The sequence below is a fragment of the Haliotis rufescens genome, unplaced genomic scaffold (assembly GCF_023055435.1).
Source record: "Haliotis rufescens isolate VD_foot unplaced genomic scaffold, xgHalRufe1.0.p SCAF_42, whole genome shotgun sequence".
Classification (NCBI taxonomy): domain Eukaryota; kingdom Metazoa; phylum Mollusca; class Gastropoda; order Lepetellida; family Haliotidae; genus Haliotis; species Haliotis rufescens.
In genome coordinates this window covers 1,818,483-1,841,316 of record NW_025964135.1, presented here as the reverse complement: position 1 = coordinate 1,841,316, position 22,834 = coordinate 1,818,483, and the positions used below count along the sequence as shown (strand labels likewise).

General features: G+C 41.5%; 1 protein-coding gene across 26 annotated transcripts in view; it reads right to left on the bottom strand.

Moving 5' to 3' along the window:
- Positions 1-22,834, bottom strand: part of LOC124121099 (basement membrane-specific heparan sulfate proteoglycan core protein-like) — a 257,025-nt gene that overhangs the window by 163,902 nt on the left and 70,289 nt on the right. For 25 of the 26 annotated variants that reach the window (XM_048382878.1, XM_048382879.1, XM_048382884.1 and 22 more), the window contains exon 3: positions 9,721-9,886. In XM_048382878.1, coding sequence (XP_048238835.1) covers positions 9,721-9,886 — 166 coding nt within the window. Of the gene's footprint in view, positions 1-7,319; positions 7,361-9,720; positions 9,887-22,834 lie in introns of those variants that run through there. The other variant, XM_048382899.1, reaches the window with a different exon arrangement.

Sequence of the window (22,834 nt, the reverse complement as noted above, 5' to 3'; positions counted from 1 at the left end):
TCTAGACTTGCTTCATTTAGGGAATTTGCATGACAAAAAAGGGCTGGGCAGAAGGCAAAATAACATTGTTTTCAAGACCTTCCCAAAATTGTGTTCCTAATTTTTAAAATGTTTTCCTGAACATGGACAGGACCTGTTCCATGAAGAGATCGTCGCTCTAAAACAATCGTTACTGTTACCTAATTTTAAAAATGTTTTCCCTGAACAGTCATAGCGCTAAGATATATGCATGGAACGAGACCATGCATGGTTTCTATGTGTTCCTATGCCAGTCCTCTCCACAACCAGTCCAGAAAGGGTTACCAGACATGCTATTTATATCCCTAAAACATCCACAATCCTGGAAAAGCACTCAGGAGTAATTTTGATACACACCAGTGCTAACAGTTTACAGAAAGTAAAAGAAAACACAAGTGTTTCATCATGAGGGAGCATTTATTGCCTGGTCTTGCCAGGGAGTTATCATTGTTTGAGATTGAATTTCAGTATTTTTTAGAAGCACAACTGGCTGGAAAGGCAGCAAATTCCTATTTCCTGATAGTAATGAACCTGGTGTTGTCAGTGTTTCAAAACAAGACCAGTTGGTTGTTAGAATCAGCTGAGGCCAGTTGTACAGATGTTCAAACGACACATGTGTAGTGGTTAGCTTGAGATAACTTTTCTCATGTCGGCAAATGTTGAAATCATTATATACATTAACCCAAACACTGATGTTAAAGGCCAATACTATTGAAATACCAACTCAAATGCAATAATTGATTAACGATGTTTTTTTCTGATGATGCGGTTGTGAAAATATTTTAATTTGTACATAGGCTGAAAACATGAAAATGGACAATTCCAAATTAATATTTAAGTGTGTGAGTTGTGTTTTATGCTTTTTTTAGCTGCGGTCCAGCAATATTGAGAAACATAGCATCCATCAGAGGAATAAAACCCAGGCCTTCGGTGGAATAAGCAAACACTGTAACCACCTGGCTACCACACTGCCCTTAATAGACCATAGGGCCAGAGTTCTGCCTGCACCATGAATTACAAGGTACAGAGAGTCTGTGATGTGGAAAATACTTTCATCATAAAGTTATTGCTCAAACACGTTCCAATGGAAGACTGCTCCCTCTGATTTATTTTGCATATAAACAACAGTCTGGCTGTGTTAAAATATGACCAATGTCATGTGACCCATGTCATGTGACCAGTCATGTGACCACTTGACTAACCACATGACCACGACCTATCCCAGAATGCAACATACATATGCTGATGTCAACAAGGAAATATTTACCACCATTAACATTAAAAAAACAAAAACATGCATACAGTTTAAGTATTGTATAAGGATAAAAAAGAAAGAAATGTGAATTTCAACATAGTTTCAACATAGTGACAATGAGAAGGTTGCAGGACTTGTAAACATTTTATGGACAATGCTGCATACATTTAAATTAAAAAAAATAGTACGTAATTTTTGAGTTTCAGTATGTGATGCATTACAGAAAGCAAGTTTAAAAGTTACTCAATCTCATTTCAAACACATGAAAAGCATACATGGTACAGAGTGAGTGAGTAGATGTTGTTTTATGCCACACCACGTGTAACAATATGCAATATTCCAGCAATATCACAGGAGAGGACCCCAGATGGACTCAACGCAATTTACATTTGTGGGGGACCCGTGAAGATTCCGGGGTAGAATAGGTCTTCAGCAACCCATGCTTGCCCTAAAAGGCGACTATGCTTGTCGTAAAAGGCGACTAACGGGATCGGGTGGTCAGGCTCGCTGACTTGGTTGATGCATGTCCTATCCCTATTGCGTGGATCAATGCTCATGTTGTCAATCACTGGATTGTCTGGTCGAGACTCGATTATTTTACAGACCGCCGTCACATAGCTGGAATATTGCTGAGTGCGGCGTTAAACAACAAACCAACCAACAAACCAACATTTGTGGGGAATGAAATGCATGCGTGCATGCGTGCATGCGTGCGTGCGTGTGTGTATTCGTGTGTGTGTGTTATTTGGTTTAACACCGCACTCAGCAATATGATGGCAGCCTGTAAATCACCAAGTCTGGACCAGACAATCTAGTGATTGATATGATGAGCAATGATCTGCACTGAACCTGACCACCCGATCTATAAAGAGATTCAAGCAACCAGCAAAGGTTGCTAGGAATCCCAATGGGTTCCCAAGCAAGTTTTAGGACTAGCAGTGGGGATCTGGAGACACAGTCTACCCCAAGTCCCCATGGGGTATATATATCTATCCAGTAAAGGGGTAAGATACACGTTACAGATTCACCCTACCACAAAAACCGGTCAGTCTAGTCTCTGAAAATATATCATTTTGACAGAAACAAAGAACTGCTTTTAAATTGAAAAGGAGCCCCAGTGAGATGAGAGATTCAGAACCTGAACGTGAGGAAAATCTAGACTTGCTTCATTTAGGGCTTTTGCATTACAGAAGGGCTGGCAGAAGGGTATAAAGTATGGTTCAGGGCCTGAGACAGACTATGGTCAGAACCCAAGTCACAGTTTCCAGGGAATACACCGATGCCACGTGAGGTTTATGGTACACAGGAAAGCCACAAATATTCATTGTAGGTAAAAACATGTCGTCAGGATTATTACACATCTACACAGAAAGTAGTCCGTGACACACTGAAGTATCAGAACAGTATCAAAGATGAGCATAACATGCCATCTCCATAAAATAATGCTTAGCAATCTTAATCATGTTCACAACTTGCACAGGCTTTAAAAAAGTGTTTTTAGCAACCACACTGGGCGTGGACTTTAGATAAAGCATTCAAAATTCAAAATGGTTGTGATGAAAAAGAATGTACATGCATTGAAATATCAGACCCTTGATGCACACATCTGTACCATCTTGAAATATTTCAGTAAATCTGGTTGATCACTTACTCGTCCTGTGGGATGGGAAAATTATTATTTCTTTAATAAATGCATGAAAGAATTTGAAAAAAACATGGTTAAATGCTAAATAATTCCCACAGGCCATGTTTTTGCACCTCTAATTTTGTTTTGATAACTGCAAAATGTGCCAAATGCACTGAATGGCCGACTGTACACATTGAAGAAATGGCTGTTTTGAACAAATATTTTGATACCCTAAAAACATTAAATTTCAAAGTAAACACACAATCTGGCTCGTCACTTTCAAATTAAGATTCCCCAGGAATATTCATTCTGTATTACATAATTTATTGTTCCATGACAAACATTGAAAATACTGAGAATTGGAACACTGTTTCACACTGAAGATGAAAGATAACCCAATTGTTTTGGAATGTAATGACCTGGGAGGTGCCACAACAAACTGAGGTCAAACATCCAGGGGTAGATTTCACATACAGAAAAGTCCCCTTGTGCTTACAAAAATCAAAACCTAGTAAAGACAGATCCTACACAATGCTCTATGCATCTGCACAACGTAATTCGAGAGTGTCTGAATAGTCTTAAGTTTCGGAGTCTTCAGTTGAAATATACTCTAATTATTATCAGTTTTTTATCACATGAAACATGTAAAAGTACATTTAAATTTTTATAAGAAACAACAGCGATTCTCATATTCCTTAAGAGAAGGACAACCATTTTTTTAACCCCATATTGACAGAACTCTAGGATTCACTTACATCCACAACAAAACAGAAAAGAATCTTTCTCAACACAAGCTAATGAAACAGCCAAGTAGATATATATATTTCCACATGCCTCCCAGGGAGATAACACTTCGTATACACCACCATGCTGGAACATAGTTGAATGATAAATAGCATTATACCTCTCCTGTCCCATTGGGGGGGGCTCTAAATCACTTAGTGACTCACGCAAGTACAGAAATGTTTTCGTTTCTAAACACCCTCCAATAGATGCTTCATGACAGGGAGCAAACATGTGTATAATGTACATATGACTATAAAAACTGTGTCCTGGTTGATGAGTTTGATAGTGGCGCCAAGAGCACCTCCCACCGCAGCTGAACCGTATTCACAATCCTAGAGTCTAGTCTGTATTTGGACAAACCCAGAAACTAAATCCTTCATAAAGATAGCTTGTAAACAGTCATTTGTTCAGTTTGTAAAGGTAAACGATTCAACACAAAGTTCACTGTTCTACATATACTTCCCCCTACATACAATTTGACTAGTGCTCTTTTCAGTTTCATTCGATATGTTAAACACTGCCCATGAAGACATGGGTTATATCAGCCATATTTCGTGTTCAAAGCATTCGGAACCTTTTATTCCCATTACTTTCAGAAGTAGCTGCTTCAGTGCAGACAAATGGTAAACATTATTACATGGCAGTGTTATTTGTTGTATCTGTATTACATCGTTTCTGTTGAGATTCAGTAGAAGTTCATTGCATTTTTGTTTGGACAATGATTAGTTGTTAGGTATGTAGTACTATTTAATGTAAGCAGTGGTGAGGAAGTTATTATATGTAGATACTTAAATTATCTGTAATCTTCCAGAATAGCATGGATGGATGACAAGCATTATAGAAACTTGTGGAATATTCTGTGATGTTCTCGTGACACTGGACTGGTCAAGCACTGTGTGGAAAGTACTGGAAGCTGGTTAGATTCTATAGGTGGTGTGGGCTTGTCCCTCTACCCATCCCTAGTCCTATCTCGGAAGCTGCAAGGTGATTATTATTCTTGTCATTGTCATTTCCACTGCTCTCACATTTTATACTGCCATTGAATATTGTACCACCACTCTATTGTGTACTGCCATTGTAATTACTGTGCAGTAATTTGTATTGATTTGTAAACCTCGTGAATTTGGTAATACAATTGTTGATAATGTAAACTACTTCTTGGTTGTTTGTTGGTTTCACACTAAATTCATTAATGTACAGATTTCTGGGTTAACATATTGTTTCAACTTGGGAATTGACTCATAACGACATCTTCTGTAACTTGTTATGAGAACAGTCATAGATCATTGGGAGTTGTCTGAAGCAGTCTTAGTTTCAGATGAAATTTCAAAGACATATACAGAAAAATGACCAATTTATTGGCTTTTAAAGCCCCAAATCACTGATGCCATGGAGGCACACACAGGAGAGTAGTAACCTCTGCGATGGGGTCACTCTTTCTTTTAACAAACTATTCCTGCAATCCCTTGTGACCAAATGTGGCCATGTATGTCACTATCAACATGGTAGCCATTTAACACAGGTGGGTGTGGCATATTTGGAGCCCTGTTACACTACCTGCAGCTATATTTCTCTTTAGAATTATTTAATAACTAGTTCATGTACAAGTAGTATACCTCCAATACTGCCCCAGGCCATGGCCAGCTGTGTAGTATCAGTACTGTCATCCGTGCTATAACCAACGTATCTCCCCTGCAGTGTTTGAAATATGAAATATTGCCAGACTGCCATCAGGACCCACAGACTTTAGAAGCTGCAGGCCCTGACTAAACTCCAGGCCCTCATTTAACAAACTGCAGATTATTATAGACCAATTAAAATCTAGAAGTACAGGCCCGACACAGATCTACTTGCCACAGGCCTGCAGGCAAGTGCTTATTTTGAACACTGCTTCCCAATCTCTTTGCAGTACAGCTACCTTTTACAATGAAGATAATGAACTATTTCTGATCCCATGCTAATATCAACATATCTCCCCTGTCAATATGCAGTGCAGCTACCTTTTACAATGAAGATAATGAACTATTTCTGATCCCATGCTATAATCACCATATCTCCCCTGTCAATATGCAGTACAGCTACCTTTTACAATGTAGATAATGAACGAATCACCCCTATCACTATGTAGTATAGCTTTTCTAAGTTTCCTACGTAGATAAAGAACTATTTCCAATGCTATATAATCAACGTACTGCCCTAGTTCCACGCCCACCTGTGTTGTACGGCAGAGAAGGCGTGGTTCTGGCGCTTTACCAAGCTGTCCTCCATTATACAAGCCTGAATGTCTAAAACAATACACAAGTTCTGTAGACACTCTGTAGACATGGAACATGTGGTGTCGTGATTGAGTGGGTGCCAAAACCGGAACCAGCGTTGATTCAGTCTCCATTGCAGATGTGTGGTGTGCTTATTTAAATAAATGACAGCCATGGATTCATTCGCAACCTCTTATAGCCCTTATGCAACGCCGACAAGGGTCTCACAATCAAGGATATATTCACAACCTCTTATAGCCCTTACGAAACGCCAACAAGGGCCTCACAATCAAGGATACATTCACAACCTCTTATAGCCCTTACAAAACACTAACAAGGGCCTCACAATCAAGGATACATTCACAACCTCTTATAGCCCTTACAAAACACTAACAAGGGCCTCACAATCAAGGATACATTCACAACCTCTTATAGCCCTTACAATTACACTAACAAGGGCCTCACAATCAAGGACATATTCACAACCTCTTATAGCCCTTACAAAACACTAACAGACAGACAGACAGACAGACAACATTAATATCCTATGTTTCTATCCCCATACAATGTGCTTTCATTGTAAACATTTCATTACAAAAGGAGATATTTTAAAAATTAGTTGGGTTTCATGTCATTTTGAAGAATCCCATTGTAGAGTGTCAGCTGAAAGTCGTCTGACATTGACCACTTTGACGAAATCTGTGATCCCAAGTACAGAGACGAGAAGCCAAGAATCGATCACAATCGGTAAAAATCTGAGACTGGAACCCAAGACAAGTGCACCCTTGCATCCAAGGGACATAACTCTACACAAACAGTTGCAGCACCCATGAAGCTGCCCCTGGACTCCTGTAACCTGAAACACCCAATGCCACGTTATGTTGATCCGATGATATGATAACGCATGCCTCTCTTGCAGCATACACCTGACAGACAGACTTTATCTTGCATCATCATCACTGACTTAAAGGAGCACCATCTGCTAGCATGATTCCCTTAACTCCTCCAACATGTTCTGCCACGGTTCCGTGGGCGAGCCACTCCCCTAACTCTGATATCAGGCAAGATATCACACCTGACTTAACGACATCAACAGGTGTTTTTCATAAAAAGCTGCACTTGTCAGACATAACAAATTTATGAAACGTGCCCCAGCACCAAAGGAGCACAGACTTCGGAGTGGTAATCATTAATTTTTGCCCTCACAGATTTCTGATGAAAACATAATTTAATTTCGCAGAGCCTGTCGAAAACCCATGTGCAGGTGCTTTATACATTATATTCATAATCAAAGTTTTAAAATGTTGAGATAGTAAATGGACAATTTGACATTATTATAAACAAACATCAAGAAGAAAAAAGCCGAAACATTCCACACCTGATGGAAGCAAGAGGTGAAAACATACACCTGGCGAGCACTCTTCCTTCACTACGAGTGTATCATTTACTAAGTCGTTTCTTCATGTTTTACATGCTTTCCCTTCTATGTGGTCTCTGGTGATGACTTATTTCACACACAGCCTCCTACTAGTATCTCATCCCTTCATTGGGATGTCGCAGTGACCATAAAGAGTGGGGTATAAATGCCGTATTCACCATGTTTGCCTCAGCAAATGCAATATGAAGTGCTCTCAAAGACAAGCTTGGTTAGTAAAACAGCTGGGTACTTATTATCACAGTTTCAAAATATAACTTATAAATAGTTAAGTTCTATTTCTAAATTCAGGATTTGAAAGTTTCCAAACACTTAGCTTTGAAACTGTGCCCAGATAATTAATAAACAAAATCATACTTCAGCTCACAAAGCGTAGACATAGTTTTGAAATTATAGTAGATCCTAGTGCCAAATCTGCCACCCTGTCAGGGTGTTCGTACAAAAAATGTCTTCTTCCTCTTCTTCCATCCTCTTCATCTTCCTCTCCTCTTCTTCCATCTTCTTCCCCTCCTCTTCTTTCTCCTCTTCTTTTCCTTCTTCTTATTCCTCCACTTCTTCCTCCTCCTCTTCTTCCATCTTCTTCCTCCTCTTCTACTTCCTCTTCTTCTTCCACCCTTCCTCCTCTTCTACTTCCTCTTCTTCTTCCATCCTTCCTCCTCTTCTTCCTCCTCTTCTTCTTTCTCTTCTTCCTCTTCTTCTTCCACCCTTCCTCCTCTTCTACTTCCTCTTCTTCCACCCTTCCTCCTCTTCTACTTCCTCTTCTTCCTCCTCTTCTTCTTTCTCTTCTTCCTCCACCCTTCCTCCTCTTCTACTTCCTATTCTTCCTCCTCTTCTTTTTCTTCTTCCTCTTCTTCTTCCACCCTTCCTCCTCTTCTACTTCCTATTCTTCCTCCTCTTCTTCTTTCTCTTCTTCCTCTTCTTCTTCCACCCTTCCTCCTCTTCTACTTCCTCTTCTTCTTCCCCCTCTTCTTCTACTTCTTCCTCTTCTCCAATACAGAATCCATACTACACATGTTCCTCACTTCAAACCACAGCACCATCACCCCGTCAAGCTATGTAAAAAACATCTATTTCTCTGCATATTCCTTGCTTAAACTATGGCAGTTTTCCAAATAGTTCCAGGGAACAGCAGTGCATCCCACTATATCTGCCACATCAGTTCCTCCTGGCTAGTTCGGTTATCTCAGGTCATCAAGTAGAAAATTCAAGTCAAAACAATTGCAGCCAGCATCTGCACCGCAAACCTTTAGGAATTCCCAGAAAACCGATAGGAGTGATATCCCAATTTCTAGGAATATCACACTTCTCAGTTTTCCATCAAAGATGGCAGCAAGGATGGTAAATAAACAAGGGAGGTAATCTGTAATTTGATGATCTGGCTGCTGTGCGTTGTCTCCGTGTGGCCATTGAGTGTGAGACGCATGTGATTGGCAGGACTGGGTTGCCACAGACAGGCTGGGTCACACGTAGGAAATTTAAACTGTGCATGGGCAGCGTGCTGAGTCGTCGGTTTGTACTATTTTCCTTTATACCATGAGTAATCATTAACACACACCCCATCGTCTCCCAGGATTTGAGTGGGACCATGAGGTTCGCAACCAGACACTTAGGGCTTGGGAAGAAGATTTTTCTGTACAAATTAACTTTTTTTTTGTCCAAGAATTGCGTTTCTATACCCACACACTCTTATTTTGCAACACAAGCATGACAGTTTCATTCAAGTTTCATTCCAGCTGTCGTATCTCCAATTCTTGAAGCCAGTTATCGCCACTTCTTGAAGCCAGTTATCCCCACTTCTTGAAACCAGTTATCTCCAGTTCTTGAACCCAGTTATTGAGGCCAGTTATTGAAGCCAGTTATCCCCAGTTCTTGAAGCCAGTTATCCCAAGTTGATGAAGCCAGTTATTCCCATCTGATCAGCCCAACAAAGTGCCCCAGACCCTGGCTCATCTCCAAGTTAGCTATGTATTTTTTAGTAGCTATTTCATCTTCTATAACTTGAAAAAAGTATCTCAAACTTTTCTTGTGGTCTTATTTTCATTATTTCTCCACAACTTTTTGTATATATACACTGAAAATGATTTATTTCAACTGACCCATGAGACTCGTGACCCGAGATCTACAGCAACCTCAACATGTCACAAGAGGCAACTAACAGGATCAGGTGGTCAGGAATGCTGGCTTGGTTGATGCATGTCATCGTATCACAGTTCTGTCGATCAATGCTCATGATATCAATCACTGGATTGTCTGGTCCACACTTGATAATTTACAGACCGCCGTCATATAGCTGGATTATTGCTGAACAGAGTTAAACAAGAAACATTTATTATTTTCAACTCACCTAAAGGCCAGAACAGTAACCAGCTGCTGGCCGGGTGTACTGCGGAACAGAGCTTCAATGGCGTCCGCAATTTGCTGAGCTCTCGACTGGAACTCAGGACTGTATCGGTTCTTCAGTTCATTGCTGAACGAAAGATCCGAGAAGTTCAAACTCACTCGGAAATACACTGAAAAACAAACAGAAAAGTCAGTTATAAAAAAAAGCTTGTTTTGGTCAGGCCTACGTACAGTGTAACCAGGTAGACGAGATCCTGTTGATCCAGACACTGTCTGGATAAATGAGTCTCACAGTATATATCTTCACATATATACCAGCTAGATATGTTCAAAATTCACTATTTTGATGGATTTTGTAATCTTATATGTTAGATTTAAAAATACTTACATTATTTATACTACTGCCATTGGGAAGCAATAGACAGACACATTATTAGACTAACACTTAGTCAATGAAAACATGTCTTAAAAAGATTTATTTTTTTCGAAAGAACCTTTCTTCTTCTGCTGTTTTCATATCAAGCAAACTAGACTGGGTTTGATCTAGACGTGCCTAGGCTTTTAGTAAAAAAGAAATACCTAAAAAATATAAATTTCACAGTCATGTTGCAAGACTAACACATTATATCCCCAAATGAATGCGTCCAGAAAATCCCTCCCTTCTCCAAAGTAGGCGTGATAACATTCAATATCATTACTCATCAGATTTTGCTCATGCGATACGAAAGTGTTATCACATTGTACAAGCACATGCTGCTTACACAACCTTTCCCTATGCTGACTTCAAATAGTGAAGATTGGTACCAGTTTGTTTCACAAATTACATTTCCATCCTATCTTTCTTTGACAGATATGATGTACGGAAAAAGGTCTCTGATGTTTCTCATAAAGCAAAAAGTTAACAGATGCATTCTATCAAAGCTGGCACGACAAAATAAAGCTTGGATAGTTCAAACTAAACACATATCTGTGTAGCTCAATATTTATATGGCATGAAGTTGTTTAATAGTGTTAAAGTGCAGAATGTAGAGCATTTCTACATGTAGATGTATATGTTTCTGAGAATGCTTTTTTCTCTTGCCTTGGGAGACTGCAGTGACAAGAGACCAGAGATTTGATCAATCATTATGCTAAAAGCATTGTCATTCTATGGTGAGATATCGTTGATGCTACACATCCTCAATTCTTTAAAAACTTAATTGATACTTAAATTTTGTATGAGTTTTTCGTTTTTTATTTTTCCAATCCATAAAATTTTCATTTCATTTTCTGATTGTGGCTATTGGCATTCTTGTCGGTTGAATTTGTGAATAAAAAAATAAAAACGTGTTGCTATAGAACTTGGTGGAACCTTGTCCTGAATATTTGCTGCCACCAGAGAGAAGATTAACAGCTACAACCCTCCAGAGTGACTGCAATGTCTCCAACTGGGATGGCAACATCATACCAGGGAACATACTCTGAAGGTTTCAACATTGTTGTAATTGCGCAACAAGTACAACAAACTATTTGACATTATAACCACTGTGTCAATACCAGCTATAACACACCCCTAAAGGGAGAGAATAACGAGCACATTCAGCAGAATTCCTTCCATACCATTTAATTCAACTCCAAGATCTACACCCTCATAAAACAATAAATTATAAATTGCCTGTTTCCCCTGTGTCTAACAGACTGTGTAAGAAGGCTTGTCCCTTTCTGCTAATGCGGCACATGTTCTCCCCAAGTCGTCAAACTTTTAAATGCCAGACTTTCTCACAGATCCATTCCAAGCTGACATTTTCCCTGAGGAAATGAATGAAAATAAGCTATTACATTGGACTGGGGAGCTTGAGTGTGTTGTTTTCCTTGCAGGCTTTTGTACCTGCACATTGTTTACATGTCTGGGAACATAACATGGTCCAACTGGTATCTAACACGAGGGAGGATATCAGACATATTGCCCTACACTGAGGGGTGGAGGATGGGGAGTGTAGGGCGTTGATGACAAACTACAGTGCAATGCAAGGATGGATCCAGGAAGTTTGAAGGGGTGAGAGTCAAAATAAAATTTGTACTGTATCATATTATGAGTGGAAAATTCCCATTCAAAAACAGTTGTCCAAAAAACTTATGTTAATTTCAGGGATGGAGAGTGGGGTTGTGGGTGTGTGGGTGTGTGGGTAGGTGGGGTTGTTGGTGTGTGGGGGGTTGTAGGGTCGCGAGGTTGTGGGTGTGTGGGGTTGTGGGTGTGGGGTTGTGGGGTTGTGGGGTTGTGAGGATGTTACATGTACAGCACTCCTTTATATTAGTGTAGTTTTTGTCGGAGTCTAAAGGCGACTGTGTAGCCACAATGAGTGACATAACATAGGATTCTAACAAACTCCATTGACCATTTTACACTTTGTTGCTAATCAATATATATTTCAACCAATGTGGACCATAGAATATACAAATACATAATAAATTAGATGGCAATTAACAAGGCTGATATTCCAAATAAGCACTAAAACGGCAAATAACAAGTCTGATATTCCAGATTAGCACCAAGATGACACATGACTAGGCTGATATTCTAGATTAGCACCAAGACGGCATATAACAAGTCTGATATTCCAGATTAGCACCAAGATGGCATATAGCAAGTCTGATATTCCAGATTAGCACCAAGATGGCATATAACTAGGCTGATATTCCAGATTAGCACCAAGATAGTATATAACAAGTCTGATATTCCACATTAGCACCAAGATGGCCTATAACAAGTCTGATATTTCAGATTAGCACCAAGATGGCATATAGCAAGTCTGTTATTCCAGATTAGCACCAAGACAGCATATAACAAGTCTGATATTCCACATTAGCACCAAGATGGCCTATAACAAGTCTGATATTTCAGATTAGCACCAAGATGGCATATAGCAAGTCTGTTATTCCAGATTAGCACCAAGACAGCATATAACAAGTCTGATATTCCAGAGTAGCACCGAGATGGCCTATAACAAGTCTGATATTTCAGATTAGCACCAAGATGGCATATAGCAAGTCTGTTATTCCAGATTAGCACCAAGACAGCATATAACAAGTCTGATATTCCAGAGTAGCACCGAGATGACTCATTACTAGGCTGATATTTCAGCCAGCAGCATGGTATGTAACTAGGGCTGATGTTCCACACATCAGCACCAAGATGGCCCCCCCCTGAAACTGAACCCCTCGTAAAGCCTGTCCTCATCTCCTCCTCCAGCCATGTTTCAGGTGAGAAAACAATCAAAGCCACGGCTCCCGGAGGTGGAAGGTGGTGATGCTAGCCACAGAGATAAAACCACATGTCCCATCACTGGGATCAGGGAGCCAAGTACAGACACAAGTCGGCCAGTATATATGGGTCAGAATCTTAAAGGGACTCTCTACAGATGAGATATGGATCAGAATCTTAAAGGGACTCTCTATAGATGAGATATGGGTCAGAATCTTAAAGGGACTCTCTACAGATGAGATATGAATCAGAATCTTAAAGGGACTCTCTATAGATGAGATATGGATCAGAATCTTAAAGGGACTCTCAACAGGTGAGATATGGAATAGAATCTTAAAGGGTCTCTTTACAGATGAGATATGGTTCAGAATCTTAAAGGGACTCCCTCCAGGTGAGATACAGATCACAATCTTAAAAGGACTCCCCACAGATAAAATGTGTTTCAGGTTCTTAAAGGGTCTCTCTACAGTTGGGATATGGATCACAATCTTAAAGGGGCACTCTACAGGTGTGATATGGATCACAATCTTAAAGGGGCACTCTACAGGTGTGATATGGATCACAATCTTAAAGGGGCACTCTACGGGTGTGATATGGATCACAATCTTAAAGGGGCACTCTACAGGTGTGATATGGATCACAATCTTAAAGGGGCACTCTACGGGTGTGATATGGATCACAATCTTAAAGGGGCACTCTACAGTTGGGATATGGATCACAATCTTAAAGGGGCACTCTACAGGTGTGATATGGATCACAATCTTAAAGGGGCACTCTACGGGTGTGATATGGATCACAATCTTAAAGGGGCTCTCCACAGGTGGGATATGGATCACAATCTTAAAGGGGCACTCTACGGGTGTGATATGGATCACAATCTTAAAGGGGCTCTCCACAGGTGGGATATGGATCACAATCTTAAAGGGGCACTCTACGGGTGTGATATGGATCACAATCTTAAAGGGGCACTCTACAGGTGTGATATGGATCACAATCTTAAAGGGGCACTCTACGGGTGTGATATGGATCACAATCTTAAAGGGGCTCTCTACAGGTGGGATATGGATCACAATCTTAAAGGGGCACTCTACAGGTGTGATATGGATCACAATCTTAAAGGGGCACTCTACGGGTGTGATATGGATCACAATCTTAAAGGGGCACTCTACAGGTGTGATATGGATCACAATCTTAAAGGGGCACTCTACGGGTGTGATATGGATCACAATCTTAAAGGGGCTCTCCACAGGTGGGATATGGATCACAATCTTAAAGGGGCACTCTACGGGTGTGATATGGATCACAATCTTAAAGGGGCTCTCCACAGGTGGGATATGGATCACAATCTTAAAGGGGCACTCTACGGGTGTGATATGGATCACAATCTTAAAGGGGCTCTCCACAGGTGGGATATGGATCACAATCTTAAAGGGGCACTCTACGGGTGTGATATGGATCACAATCTTAAAGGGGCACTCTACAGGTGTGATATGGATCACAATCTTAAAGGGGCACTCTACGGGTGTGATATGGATCACAATCTTAAAGGGGCTCTCTACAGGTGGGATATGGATCACAATCTTAAAGGGGCACTCTACGGGTGTGATATGGATCACAATCTTAAAGGGGCACTCTACGGGTGAGTTGAGGATCAGAACCTTAAAGGGACTCTTGCATAACCATTAGTTGACACAAGAACTCTTGACAGAAAGCAAAATCTCTGCACTGACTAGTAAATACAGACCATAGTATTAAAGGGACTCTTCACCTCATATTGGGATAACATGAGTTACTTGACCACTTGAACTAGATAAGCAAATACCTAACTAGAACATGTGGGTCAAGATCTTAAAGGGTCTTTTTGACAAGGAGGACAAGTTTATACCATTTGAACCAGGCAAGCAAATACATGATAAGGGCTAGATATATGGATCTGTATAAACAGGGTCTACTTGCCTAGCATTGGGTAAGGAGTTTACTTATCATATCTGCAAGAGACAATTATATAAGGGCTTTCGAGAACCTAGAGTGATCATACAGTACTCTTCCATAATGCTGTTGTTTGTGTTTGTTTAATACAGTACTTGGCAATATTCCAGTAAAATGATAGCAGCCAATACATGATTAAGTCTGGGCCAGACAAACCAGTGTGTTATACCATGAGCCATCAGTAACACGCCTGTCAGCAACTGCCAATTAAACTGAGTGAGTGAGTGAGTGAGTGAGTGAGTGAGTGAGTGAGTGAGTGAGTGAGTGAGTGAGTGAGTGAGTGAGTGAGTGAGTGAGTGAGTGAGTGAGTGAGTGAGTGGTATGTTGTTCGCAACACTCAGCAATATTCCAGCTATATGACGGCGGTCTGTAAAAAAGTGAGTGAGTTGGGGTTGATGCAGCTTTTAACATTATTCCAGTTCTATCACGGCATGCCAGCTTGATGTGGGAGGAAAGCCTGAAGTGATGCAGGTTTTAGAGGGATTCCACTTTGATGACACCCATAATTGCGTCAGAGCCGACATTCGAACCCATAACCATTGGTTTCTGGTGTACCCATGATGCAACTCTCTAGACGACTGCGACACCCACTGGACATAAGTGTCACATCCAAGTCATATCAATCAGTTCTTACACCGATCCTTCTAATCCCACAAAACATATCGCATAAACACCATCCATACAGATGATATAAACATCATGTTTTTGACCATGAAAATGTCAAAAGGGGCCCCAAACATCCATCATGTATACAAGACAGGCACTAATCCCGCTTGTCAGTTCCAGAGGATGGTGAATCAAATCTGCAACATCCCTACTGCCACGGGATGAAGACCTGACTGCGCAGATTCTGCACAGACTCATCTCTGACTCATCCCTGCATCACTCCGCCCGTAGCTATCAACACAAACCAATGTAAGGGACTCCTTATAGATAACTGACAGGTTGATTTCATAACCCCAGGATCAACTCATCTCTTAAAGAACCACATCCTCCCGGGGCAAGGGAGTTAACTGACTGTATAAGGACAGTTTCCACCCTTGCCGAACTAGGCTGGAATTTCTGGGCTCGATTGTAGCGCCACCAGTGCCTATTACCAGTTATGTCCCTTCTATATCCCTCCTATTGACCAATCAGATTCCACCTCTCATATCACTTGCATTTGCTTTAAACAAAATGGTGGCACCCAGTGAAGATGACTTGATCTATAATTACGATCTATTGTGTAATAAAATGGGTCTTACTTCGCAAAGTGCATCACATCACATGAGCGCCTTGATTAAAAACATCAAAAGATTTGGAAATTTCTGTTGATAGCATATTGATAGTACACATGCTTTGCAAATCCGGGGGGCACGGTCGTCTAAGGCGCCGCAATTCGCTGTGCAGAGTTGCGTCCCTTGGGCACGCCAGAAACCTATGATTGTTGGTTCGAATCCCGGTTCGCCCCAATTATGTTACTAGGTTTGTCAGCACCATACCCGTGCTCGTGGGTTTCACCGAAGTGGTAAACGTCTTAGACCTGCATCACTTCGGGCTTTCCTCCCACATTAAGCTGACACGCCGTGATATAACTGGAATAATGTTAAAAGCGGTGTTAAACCCAACTCACTCACTCACTCACTTTGCAAATCCTGCAATTGATTGAAATCTGCTCTGCAGTTACGAACAGAATGGTGATTTCGTTACGCGCTTTTGATTGGACTATGCATAGACTCGTTAGTCCAACCAAAGTAAAACTCCATAATTCCATCCTAGTTAGGCAAGGGTGTAAGCTGGACTTTTATAGAGAGTTAACTCCCTTGTCGGGAAGATGAAAGAACCAGTGCTGCAAGAACACAGTGGTCTCCTGGGAGAAACGGCCGATATCACGACAATTGTCGCCCAGACTAACATTTAGCAAACTGTCTTATAAAATACGGCAGTGTTTAAAGTGTTTGTTGTCATGCTAAAGGCCTGTGTTCAATTCCCCACATGGGTACAACACATTGTTGGTGTCCGTGCCATGATATTACTGAAAAACTGGTAAAAGTTGTGAAAAACCATACTCATTCATTCACTCACTCACCCAAAACTAAACCACCCACTCACTCACTCACTCAACTACCCACTCACTCACTCATTCACTCACCCAACCACCCACTCACTCACTAACCTACCCACCCACAACCACCGATCCTCCACTTGCTTACTCTTGCAAAGGATCACAGAGAATCTCTTCATCTTCGTCGTACTAAAGACACGACTGACCTTTATAAACTTGAAGACAACTTGGTAAATGTGAGCCTAGGCAACTATTGTGGACATGATCTCCAAGGCAGATGTGACTGGAATCCATTAACACACGTTGCCTTGATGACCCCAGTCAGACAAGACATCGTTTAGGAATATCCATGTCGAGCCACCCATTACCTATGATGATTGCCAGGTGGGGCGCGATCAGGGGACCTCCTTGCTCAGAATGGAGGGTCATTGTTGTTGCTGGTGTCAATGATAGCATATACTAGAGTGAGTGAGTGAGTGAGTGGGTGGGTGGGTGAGTGAGTGAGTGAGTGAGTGAGTGAGTGAGTGAGTGAGTGAGTGAGTGAGTGAGTGAGTGAGTGAGTGAGTGAGTGAGTGAGTGAGTGAGTGAGTGTGCTGGTGTGCTGGTGTGAGTGGTGACTGAGTGTTCTAGTTTGCTTTAGTAATATCACATCTTCAAAAGGTGAGGTGAGGTGAGGTGAGGTGAGGTGAGGTGAGGTGAAATTGGGTTTAAAGTCACGTCCAAGATAATTGCACTTATATAGCGACCTGCATGCATGTTAGTGTGTGTGGCTGCTTGTACTAATCTGGACTGATGCTGATTTATAGTGGTAGCTCACTGAGATACCATGCCGCAGTTTAACATGAATACCCCACTCAGACACAGTATACTGACTCCGAGCCGACCAGTCCTTGTTTTAGCCCCTTTATGCTCAGCGCCAGACAGGGTAACAACAAGTACCATCTTTTAATGATGCGGTGTGATGCGGTGTGAGGAGGTCGGGGATGGAACCCCGGACATTCTGCTCTACAGGCGGACGCTCTACCACTAGACCACACAGGCGGTCTTCAAAAGAGAAATTACCACTCTGACTACCAAGATTTACTTCTCAAGTAAACAGGTATGGTGAGTTTACATACATGAATCATTTTTTAATTTTTAATTTTCTAAAGTGTTATTTAAGTAGCAGGAAGTTTAATTATCAAAACAGTGAAGTTTTGACAGCAATGTACAGTTTTTAAGTTTGTCTATGGCAACCACTTCTTCAATCTTCTTCAAGCAAAGTACTTCTTCTTCACGAAATTATTCAAAATCAACAGACTTGATCGCTGTAGCAGATGTGTGCCTGTTATATCTAACAGGGAGTAGATCCACAGAGATTATCTCCCCCTGAAGTGAATTTAATGAGTGTTTAATGTCCCTGTGATCACATAAATCAGCATGCTTCTATCTGGCTCTGTTCTAGTTTCTCAATGGCTTGACCAGACACTGTGCCAACACAAGCTGACAGACCCATGAATACCTCCTCAAAAATGTCCACTCGGCATATTCAGAACACTAGTCAGTCAGGGTGATATACGCTTATAGGCCTACCTCCTCCAGGCCTGGTGTTTGCCTAGTGTGTCAGCTAGTTGGGACATTTATGTAAAAAGCATGAAATTAGTTGTAGGAATGTAGTATTTGCTTTATAGGATTATGTTGTAGAATGACAGTAGACAGAGATAAAACAAGTTTCTAGAATTAACCATCCACCAACTTCATTAGATATCGTGAGATCCTAGATTATAACTGTATGGTGGGTAAGTTAAGTGATTGGCATTTTCTTGAACTAAATTGTCAAATAGTATAATGTTTGACATCTGATACGACACCCATAAGTATGTTTGTTTCTGTTTCTGCACTACGGGATCAGGTTGTCAGGTTCAACCTCATCCATACCTTAAAAGTTAACCCCCATACGATCCGGATTAAAATTGGTCTTCAGCAAACCATCCTTGTTATAAAAGGTGCCTAACAGGATTGGGTGGTGTCCGTGCGCGAAATACGCTACAGTCGGAAAGCGCACGTTAAATCTTCTATATCAGTCAGTCATTGGGTGGTCAGGCTTGTTTTGTTGGTTGATGAATGTCATCGTATCCCAATTCACAGATCACAGGATTGTCTGATCCAGTTTATTTACAGACCACGTCATCTAGCTGGAATATTGCTGTAGCGTTAAACAGCAGAAAAACAAACAAGAACATCTCGCTGCTGACACAAATGCAACGATCCCGCAGGTGAATTCATGCCAGATTTTAAGTGCTCTTCAAAAGTGGAGAAACATTCGGTTCCAGATCTCGATTCCTACTTCGGATATTCACTTGTATGATTAAACCAAAATATTTACAGTCAAGTCCAGCAAAAATACACTAACATCACATGTCAAACTCAAAACTGTATATTCATTCATATTTCTTTATAAACTGTCGCGTCATCAATTTCATAGCCCTGCCGAATTCAGAACTGACAACAGCCACAGACAGGTTTTGTAGAACTTTTGTTTACTCTTTCATCTGCCACAGAGGAAATTGGCAATTGAAGAACTCAGAACTATTTCCTGAGCTAAATCCAGAAATGCTTTGGTTATAGAATAAAGTGTGTTTGTTTCCGTACTGGCCAAAGAACTTCTAAAACAAAACTATACAACCTTAAGGTAAAATATGTTCTTCAAAAAGACATGAAGTGATTCTACATGAGACTAAATATAAATTTCATATTTGTTGCCATGGTAACTATTGGTTATTCATAAATCTACTTTGAACCATAAACTTTCTTCATGATCTAATATGAAATGTATATAAAATATCATAAATCCTCATTTAATATTTATCTTTTAAACCAATAAACAAAACATTCCCAACTTGTATTTCCTCAAGGTGTATAACGCATCAGCAAAGATACTGGTGACCTTCTTCAGAGATATAGATATTTTTCCTGCGGTCTTGCCTAATTTCCCCTAATATCTGATTACCATGGTAACAGTACAAGCCCTGTAGACAAAATCACACACTCAATCACATTGATAAGATTATTTATTCAGTCTCTCGGCAGATTTAAAGAATAAAATAAAATAAATATGTAAAAAATCCACCAGCCAATTACAGGGGCACTTTTCAACATGTCTGAGAAGCTATGCAGCGACTCTAAATGAAGCACCTGTAAAGAACTGCTACGTGTCCTAAACTTACACCAGGAAAGCATGAATGGATTTCATGATTATTTCTGGACGCAAATAAAGACGAATTGGACAAATCAACCATTTTGAGGTCAGCGCACTAATTCATACTTGTATAAATCTGCCTTAGGTGGAGGTGAGGTGAAGTGGGGTTTGAAATTGCGTTCAAGATTATTGTACTTGCATAGTAAAATACATGCACATATGTGTGGTTGTGTGTGGTTGTGTGTGGCTGTGTGTGGCTGTGTGTGGTTGTGTGTGGCTGTGTGTGGTTGTGTGTGGCTGTGTGTGGCTGTGTGTGGCTGTGTGTGGCTGTGTGTGGCTGTGTGTGGTTGTGTGTGGCTGTGTGTGGTTGTGTGTGGCTGTGTGTGGTTGTGTGTGGTTGTGTGTGGCTGTGTGTGGTTGTGTGTGGCTGTGTATGGCTGTGTGTGGTTGTGTGTGGCTGTGTGTGGCTGTGTGTGGTTGTGTGTGGCTGTGTGTGGTTGTGTGTGGCTGTGTATGGCTGTGTGTGGCTGTGTGTGGCTGTGTGTGGTTGTGTGTGGCTGTGTGTGGCTGTGTGTGGCTGTGTGTGGTTGTGTGTGGCTGTGTATGGCTGTGTGTGGTTGTGTGTGGCTGTGTGTGGCTGTGTGTGGCTGTGTGTGGTTGTGTGTGGCTGTGTGTGGCTGTGTGTGGCTGTGTGTGGCTGTGTGTGGCTGTGTATGGCTGTGTATGGCTGTGTGTGGCTGTGTGTGGCTGTGTGTGGTTGTGTGTGGCTGTGTATGGCTGTGTGTGGCTGTGTGTGGCTGTGTGTGGCTGTGTGTGGTTGTGTGTGGCTGTGTATGGCTGTGTGTGGCTGGGTGTGGTTGTGTGTGGTTGTGTGTGGCTGTGTGTGGCTGTGTGTGGCTGTGTGTGGTTGTGTGTGGCTGTGTGTGGATGTGTGTGGTTGTGTGTGGCTGTGTGTGGATGTGTGTGGCTGTGTGTGGCTGTGTGTGGTTGTGTGTGGCTGTGTGTGGTTGTGTATGGCTGTGTGTGGCTGGGCTGCTTGTACTAGTCTGGGCTAATGATGGTTTTAGAGTGCTAGCACACTAAGGTGAGGTGAGGTGAAATTGGGTTTAACGTCGCGTCCAAGATTATTGCACGTATATAGCGACGTGCATGCACGTGTGTGTGTGTGTGTGTGTGTGTGTTTGGCTGCTTGTACTAGTCCGGACTGATGCCGATCTATAGTGCTAGCCCACTGAGATACCATGCCGCAGTTTAACATGAATACCCCACTCAGACACAGTATACTGACTTCGAGCCGACCAGTCCTTGTTTTAGTCCCTTAATGCCGAGCGCCAGACAGGGTAACAACAAGTACCATCTTTTAACGTCTTTTGGTATGAGGCGGCCGGGGGTTGAACCCCGGATTCCGCTCTCCTGGGCGGACGCTCTACCACTAGACCACGGAGGCGGCCTAGCACACTAAGACCCCATGCCATAGTTAAACATGTATAACATCCTTTGGTACGACAGGGTCAGGGATTTGAACAACTGACCGTCTGCTCTCAGGACAAATGCTCAATCCACTGTGCCATTGAAGTCTGTCATGTTTGGAACCTGACCAATCATTGTATGATCACATGTATGGGGTGAGTGAGTGAGTCTAGTTTAGTTCAATCAGTGCCCCATTAACAGGTATGGTGCTGGCAAACCTATAACATACCATATTCGACGTGATAAGCGCCCAGGGCGCTCTCAAAATTACAAATAGGGGGGCTCTTTTCAGAATATAATTTTGATCAAAGAGGTGAAAGATCGTTAATTTCGTGGTTTATGCCTACGGCCTGAAATGATACAAAAGAAAAGTCTGTGCATATTATACACGACAGATATATATTTGATAGGAATTTAATTGCCCGTAATACGAGTGCGTGTTATACACGAATAAATAAGTTTTGTGTACATTGATCAATCGGAAGGGTGCTAATTGGGATTGTTCACTAGCCAATATATTAGCAAATATCGCCGTGGGCCCTCATTGGAGCAAGGCACTTATTACGTCAAATACGGTAATCAGGATGAATCTGCTATTCTTACCCACAATAAAATATTTCTGACATACTGAAAGGACTCCGCACAGTGAATCAGGGTGCCTTAGATGACCGGGCCACCCATGACCCCTCCCTCTCACCCCACCCCCACCCCTACCCCTACCCCCTCACAAATAAATGTACAGAAATAACACTGCATGGTGTCACAAGTCAATAGGACTTTTCAGGCACTTGGAATGTGTGTTTTCCTTTGACTTATGTGAACGTGTTGAGCTAGCATATTCCCTCATTTGTAGCTGACATTGTAAAGATTCTCTGTTGTTGTTACTGTTACTGAATGAGTGTTGAAAACACACACACCCTCTGCCCCTTGTTTTTCTACTCAGTAAGATGGCCTCATAGACATACTGTTAGGGCAACAACTGACTTTGATGAAAGGAGAATCTTGACAGGCTTCTGTTGGCCCCATCACACTAAGTGATTCCCCACCTCGACAGGTCTGACATTTATACATCGTACCACAATGTTCCACTTGGTGAAACTATGTGTCCCGTGACTGTAAGTAAGGCCCTTAGATGTTCTACAGAACCACATATATAAGTACACAAGTGTGATAACTACCAGTATTTTAAACCAAAA